Source organism: Ischnura elegans, chromosome X, assembly GCF_921293095.1.
Source record: "Ischnura elegans chromosome X, ioIscEleg1.1, whole genome shotgun sequence".
NCBI classification, from domain to species: Eukaryota; Metazoa; Arthropoda; class Insecta; order Odonata; family Coenagrionidae; genus Ischnura; species Ischnura elegans.
Window position 1 is genome coordinate 75,452,624 of NC_060259.1, and position 7,979 is coordinate 75,460,602.

Consider the following 7,979-nt stretch of genomic DNA (forward strand, 5'->3'; position numbering starts at 1 on the left):
CGGAGTTTATCATCACCTAGTACAATTTTTGGAGACGCTAAGGTTAGATGTTTAATTGTTATTTTTATAACTTACTAGCAAGTTTATAGGAGAGATATTGTAATGATTTACATCTTAAAGTATACGTTACTCTGTTAGCTACATTCTAAGTGTACATTTGCGGTGAAATTCGATAGAATATCCGATTTAACTTCTATGAAAAAAAGCCCTCGTAATGTAATAAAATTTCATTCCCTCAGTTCTTTGTCGTGAGCCAAAATTACAGCGGCTATTTTTAATAACCTCTTACCAACCTTTAAATACAAAGGTATTATAAACGAATTTCGCTATAAATACTGATTAATGCAAACCCTAAAAATTCGTAAATTTAATGTACCAATAGGGAATGTTTTACGTAGACACATGTTGTGAGAAGCATTCCATACCATTGCAGGAATAAGAACTGCTCTACCCAGGTTTCTCTCTATATTAAAATTACTCTCATATTGTAAGTACTCTCATTGGTGTAAGTATTCTCATACTGATATATGTACGTGGAAGATGATAACCTCACTCTTCTCGGAAAAGGTCATTTGGCTATAATATAGTGCCGTTTTGCTGAAAACCCTAAAAATAACCGTAGAACTTCGTTTAAAAGTTCTACAGGCATTGCAAAATAAAAGGAATACATTGATGAACTGACATTTAATGCAACAGTAACAATTTAAAAAATTAAAATTGCACTGGCAACAATAAACTGACCGCAAAAGTACGCCGGGATGGACTGCCTTCGGGGAAAAGGGTCGAGGATTATATTTGCCCAGTTGCCGAGGGACCCCGCTAGGAAAGGTCATTAAGGGGAGGAAGCGACTACCTGGTCAGTCCCGAGCCGAAAAAAACTCCGTACGGGGCGAAAAAGAAAATCTCAAACCCTTCGTAGAGCCAAAACCAACTTCCCGCAAAGGTGCTCGGCGCAAAAAGGTTAATTTACATTGGCACATGTGTTAACAACATTTAATATCGTGTGTCAACTTTTTCTTCACTTTTTCGCAGTGCTCATTGCCAACACTCAAAATTTCAATGCCTTTACGTCGGTACTAACCAATTCTTTTCCACAATAAGGATTTCTGCTCGAACTTCATTTTCTTTTAATTCCACAGATGGTGCTACAGAAGAATGATGAAAATCAAATGGATTGACCGAGTTAGTAACGAGGAAGTCCTAAGAAGGGTAGGAGAGAAGAGAAGCCTCATGAAAACCTTAATAAGAAGACGGAACAACCTTATAGGCCACATCTTGAGACATGATGGCCTATTGAAGACAATCGTCGAAGGGCAAGTGGAAGGCAAGAATGGAAAAGGAAGACCTCGGACAAAATATATGGAACAAGTAAAGAGAGATGTGAAAGAGAAGAATTACGTAGGTGTGAAAAGATTAGCTGATAGGAGAACTGAGTGGAGAGCTGCGTCAAACCAATCCTAGGATTGTTGACCAGTGATGATGATCCACAGATGGAAATGTCCAAACTTAAGGATACAATTTTTAAATAGTTGAAAGTCGGAGTTGTAACAAGCTGTATCGTACAGGAGTGAGTGCAACCACTTCCATTGCTAAAAATGCAAATTTTCACATTGATTGGTGACTTGGGATTTATAAGTGATTTTTCTACAGAAATTAATGATAATTCCTTCGAGGAATGATAATAATGGGTCACTTTGTTTTGTTTAGCATGTATTAAACTTGATAACTGTTCGATATTTTTTCTGCCATTGGTTATACGAGCGAATATCTACTTCATCGCGCTCGTATTCGAAAATTAACGCAATCACTTGAAATACGGTTATCACTTACGTATGTACGGATTTACATAAGTCGAGAAATTCGTAACTCGGGGGATGTCTGTACTGATCTAAGTAAAACCTTCAGATCTTTTTATATTTCTTTGGTGTCAAAAAAACTGAAGTGTATAGGTTTCGCAGGCAGCTTATTGTCTAGTGCTTCTTTAAAAGGCTGTTTCCAAAACAAGATGAGTTTTTGCTATCTTGCATAACAATATACATACAACTATTTGTAAAATCATGACAAAATGGCAATACAAAATGCCCTACCCCAGTAGACATAGATTGCTAATGAATTCTCCATAGACTGTGGTATTTTCAATGCGCCGTTGCCACCGAGAATGTGCCAATCCTTTCAGTAATGACACAGTGAAAGTATTGAAAAGTACTGGGTATCCATATACTGCAGACACTGTATAAGCAACACTCACGGATTTACTTGTTCTCCTCTGGATCTCCCTATCCTCCTAAATATTTGCAGATGTTTACACACTTAGGCTAACCTAGCACGCTTATCAGATTGCAAAATCTGGGAAAATCTCAGGTTTTGATTTGTTATGAAGAAGAGGATTAGTTATCTCCAAAAAATATCTTCCACCCAAAAGATTTGTACCTTGGTCCATTCACCAGAAGACAGCCCACAATCACTAAACCAGGTTCTCTAATTTATCACCAAGTCACCTACAATCAAAGTCAGCAGGTTTTTACTGTCTCCTTTCATTCAATGCCTTAATTTATAAAAGAAATAATTTATGGGTAAATATTGACTATAAGCTGATGTGTCAATTTAAATCATGAATTTGGCATATCACTGACTTAGAGTTTAAAGTAGAGATGGGTCTAATAGCAGATTTCTTAAACTTGAATATCGAATTCGAATATTAAATCATTGCTCGAATATTCGAATACCTCGAATACTAGAATTGCGCAAAGCATATTGAACGTATGTTTTTTTCTTCTATTTACCTTGATGAATGTATAAATAAAGAGGTATACAGTGGAACCTCGATCTGTCGTTTTTCTGGGGGGACGAAAAAACCGATGACTGCAGAAATGTTTGACTGGGTTGCCTATGCAGCAGGAAACCCAGGATTTTGGCGAGTAATTGAGATATCCTTTAGAGGATTCAAACAGGAATTTAGCTGATTAATGGAATATTTTAATTTTATGGAAACAATTTGGGCATATAGTTGATTCAACTAACATCTCTTTCAAATATCCTAAGGGGACACACCACCTCGTGAAAAAATGATTGCATGCCATCTCGGCCTTTACACTGCTACGATGGATTTCTGTCTCATGTATATACTCTTATCTACCAAACACCATTTCAGCGGCATGCTGATCTGATACTTGGCTTCATCGAATTTCTAATTTTCAACAGGAAGCTCACTTTACCCTCAGTCCTACTGTTAAGTGCTAGCGGACAATCTGAAGCGTATTGCAAAATACGCGCGCTTCTCCACTGGATTTTCTTCTTCGATTATTTTCAGTCCATCTTTGGAAGTTCTCACGAGATAAGCAGATGAATTCGAATTGCTAGCAGGGAGAAACCAAATATCTTGAGAAAATATCCCTTCGTCTGTGACTGTAACAGTAGAGATTTATAGCATTACTCATAAATTGTAACTTGAAATATGTTTTCGAAAAAAAATACTGCATCAACTTCCGAGAAGCTCAGCTGCAAGGATATCAAGTTTCACCAGAATGCTAAGTCTCTGTTGTGTTTTGACATTTATTTCCTTTCGTAAAATGCTTAAATAAAGTCAGAAATACATCGTGTTTGGTCTTATTCTTTTTGAAATTACGCGCACATTACTAATATTTCAATCCAATAAAGGTGTAATATCAATTGCCGAAAGTCATTGTTAGTCACCTTTTGTGCTAATAGGTGACTCATGCAGCAGTTGACCTCCAGAAACTGGAAACTTTGCAGCAGGTAGGCTGAAAAAGGTCAGTGGGTGAGAAAAGGGGGGGCGTGAAACACTTTCTATTGTTCTCATGTAACTTGACATTTTCTTTCGAAGGTAAGGTCTTCGTAATATGATCACTGAGTGAGCTGGGACCTTTTGTTTGATTTCGGATAAGAGGAAAGCCTCAGAAGGGGGGAGGTGAGTGCTGAATGGAGGGTGATAGCGGATCTTGTGAAATGCGCTAATGTTACTATCCTAGGGAACTGAGCTTCTCTCTATGATAATTTCATCTCCTAGGGAAGATTCAATCTGTGTGCCTGTTGTTATTAGCCATAAATGACACGTAGTCATTTCGTCCCATTTTTGTCAAACGATGGATGCGGGAAAATTATACGTCGGGACCACGATCTTCAAACTATCAATGTGGGAAAATGATACTTTGGGGAATGATAGATGCGGGAAAAAATTACATTGCCTTTACGGAACTTCATTTGGGACCAGGAACGGCGAACGATGCAATCGGGAAAACGATCAATGCGGTAACGATAGATTGGGGTTCCACTGTATTCATCCCTGAGGGGACTACCATTAGCTTCTCCAAAGTTTGTTAAGGCCAAAATGCAGAGTGTAACCTCAGTGACAAGAGGCAATCGCACCTATCAAAGCAATTCAAGAATATTCAACAAAGTCAGTAAATCAATTTCGGCTCCTCGGATTCGCTGTTTTCTATCTCTCACATGAACCTGGCCTAACAATGCTCAGCAATAACTTAAGTTCATGGATCAATGATAGATGCGGGGGGAATGTCATGATCACTGTAAGGTCTCGATAACTTATTTTAAACAAGGAGACCTCATTATACTTCACATTTAAATAAATAGGAATAATTATCCACATGACTGAGAATCACTTCATGCAACAGCTATTCCATCATATATAATTAATCAAACAAATTCAGATGACAGTACATAATATTTTAATTCTTTTCCTCATTTTGCAATAACGGGCAGGAGTTAGATTTCCCAATTACACACCACAGGCTCTCTACCAGGGCTCCCACACTAACTGAATTATAAAATTCACGGTTTTTTCCAGGTTTTCACGGTCTATATTGCGTCAAATTCACGGTCTGTTTGATATGCCATTTTAGGAAGAAATATTGATCTCATAAAAATCACTGGCCGCACGTTAACTAAAAACATAGCAAACGCGATAAACGCCAGGAATGCAAAACGCAGCAATGAAAGTGCTCTTATTACGTCGCCTATGGTTAGCAAAATTTAGAGCCGGCTAAAGGTTGTGAGTGGGAAATTGGAGAGAGCAGGGTGGTAGGGAAGTGAAGAAGTGTCTGATTTTTTGCAAGGATTAATGAACACTTTGGTTACCGGTCTTCCAATCACAGGCTTAAGGTCTGCGTCTCGTCATAGCACTCGGACCAATAATTGAGCTTCAAATATGCATGTGCAGGCAAATGCGTGGACGGTGTCTGCAAATTGCTGACCTCGAAACAAGATCGACATATCGATTTTTCTTTTGGACGGCCAATTGTAGTTCTACAATCAAGTTTGAGAGTTCATGGTTAAATAAAAACACAGTACTATTCCACAGCCATAAGGCTGTGGAATAGTACTGTGTTTTTATTTAACCATGAATATCTCATCGTTCCAAGAAGTAACGCCTAAATCTGTTGATTTTATTCAAGTTTGAGAGGTTTTTAAGGTTTCATGATGAATTTCACGGGTTTTTTCAGGTTTTTTCACGGTAGAAGAAATTCACGGCTTATTCACGGTTTTAAGGTTTTCACGGTTGAGTGGGAACCCTGTCTACTGAGCAACATGCTCTATATTCACAAAAAAATAATAACATTCAACACGGAAGATTGATAAACAGTGGCTTAGTGTATCTCCTTCACTCACTCAGTGGTTCAAACCAAAGGTTGGTTTAGATAGGTGAGGCTAGAGCTCACCCCCGAGTTATCACAACCACAGGAATGTGAAAATTACAAATTCAGGGTAGGAGGGACAGTTGCTTTCCCTGGGCCACTTCACTCTTGAGAGATTTCTTTTGGGGTGTCCAAATGCTTCACCTGGGATTTGAATCTGAGACTCTTTTATCAGAACCTAAGTACTCTACCCACAAGGCTACTACACTTCTGCAGTTACTCTGACCCCCATTAATATTCCTTTTTTCTAACCAAATAATGTTTTGGCCAGTTTGCCCTGGAATTCCTACAGCCCATGGTCTGTCATCACATTTTCCAGGGATCAGACCAACAGAACTTTACACACGACCATATGGTGAGAGATAAAAACCCACAACCCGAGAATTAGCAAGCAAGGACTCGAACCATGCCACCAGTGGTGTAGGCAATTCAACATCTCACACGACCAAAACATATTATCACGTAAATCCCTTAATTATTTCTTTGTGCCAACTGATGAATTTGGATATTGGGAGAAATTATCACACAACAGCGTCAGTGTATTGCTAATTATATGTGAAGTGCCTGGTGGCATTTACACTACAACATCATTGAGAAAGGTGCATTTTGTGAAAGGAGACAGAGAAGAAGGTTAACGTAACTATCAGAGAAGCCAATCACAGAAAACCAGCTCACACAATGACTAAATAGAGAAAAATGCATTATTAAAATGATGAACACAGTAAATGATACACATATTTACCTTCTATCATCTACAACATTCCTGCCATCACCATCTTCCCACCAGATGATGGAATCAGTAGGTGCCACTTTACAAATCATGGTCACATTCTCACATTCAGAGTAATCACTTCTCTCCAAAGGAATTTTTGTGATTTCCACCGTTGGTTGGTCTGAAAAATGACAATTCTGAATTAGTCTCTGAATTATATGGGTATATCATACAAATTGCATGTACCACCCAAAGAATTAAATTTTGATTGAGCCACTCAAACGATCGATCATCCATTAGTTACGTCCCCGCTTTGGTCAAAAATTTGAAACATGACCGTTTACGGTTAGAACTAGGGTAACTTTTGACAGTGACATAAGTGCACTTTTAGAATACAACGATGAATATTCCCACACCCAAAACATTAATGTATTCCAACACTAACATAATACAAGACATTCAACGTGTAAAATAAGCATAAGTGACGCATAAATCATTGAGATTTCCAGACCTCAAATCCCAAATTGACACCATGAGGGATTTTGATAAGAAAGCTGACCATTGCCACCATTAGCCATGAACTGAACTGTCAATCATCACAGCTAATCGGAACCTCAACTGCGTCAATATATTATAAACAGTAAACGTTTGAGAGTAACAATTGATACTCCATATTTTAACTGAACTTTCATCTTAAGATGATTCCATGAGGCCATCTCAAGATTTTAGCAACTAACTGGAAATACACATTTTGTATTATACAACTTAAACAATACTATCCGATATAATTTCGCAGGTCAGTGAGATACTCATGCATGAAATCTTGCAAACTTGATTAGACAATGATGACTTCAAGATAAATATATGTGATTCATAAGAGGAATAATTCGCCAAGGCAAAAATAATTCATTAAAATACACATTAACTATGGAATTATTCCAAAACATAAGAATTTTAAGACAAAATATAAGACAAGTATTCAAACAGCCCTATCAACAGCCATGTTAGTGTATCGTGTTTACATCGAAAAAAGTAAACAACAAACTCCATCGAAAATCCATTGGAAAGGATATAACAAGTAATACGTGCCAGCTGGAACTGACCTGCAGTAACATATATCTGAAGCACGAAACATGACAGAAAGATGACAACAAACATTCTGCTCGGCATCTGGGCTTGGCTTCCCATCATGGCGACCCACCGGTAGCTACGGTGTATATAATTTTATTTGAAGCCTATAGGACGTTATGCCGTCATGACATATAGGTTAAATCCCACGACGAAATATGATGCTTCTGGAGTCATACTATAGGAAACGTTAATACAGCAAGAGGTTGTTTTCTAGATCTTTAACTACGCTGTCCCATGGACTGTCCACTGTCAATCGTCTGAAGCGAGTTGGTTAGAAAATTGAAATGTTTTCGATTGGATGATAGGTTCGCGACAGAGTCGATACTAGTAGTCAAATCGATATGATAGTTGTCGATAGTTACTATCGACAGCCATCATATCGATTCAAGATTCAAGAAGAAAATGAAAGATTATACACTCACATCAGTGTAATCGACAGTGCTGCTACTGCTAATCAACGAAAT

The 7,979-nt window shown here is 38.0% G+C and overlaps 1 protein-coding gene across 1 annotated transcript in view; it reads right to left on the reverse strand.

The window, feature by feature from the left end:
- The window catches only part of LOC124171043 (tyrosine-protein phosphatase 69D), a 54,898-nt gene extending 47,122 nt beyond the window's left edge, over positions 1–7,776 (reverse strand). The window contains exons 1-2 of the mRNA XM_046550192.1: positions 7,488–7,776; positions 6,415–6,565 (exon numbers count right to left, since the gene is read on the reverse strand). Of these exons, the coding sequence (XP_046406148.1) occupies positions 6,415–6,565; positions 7,488–7,575 (239 nt within the window). The 5' untranslated portion in view covers positions 7,576–7,776. The remainder of the gene's footprint in view (positions 1–6,414; positions 6,566–7,487) is intronic.
- Between the last annotated feature and the right edge of the window lie 203 nt (positions 7,777–7,979).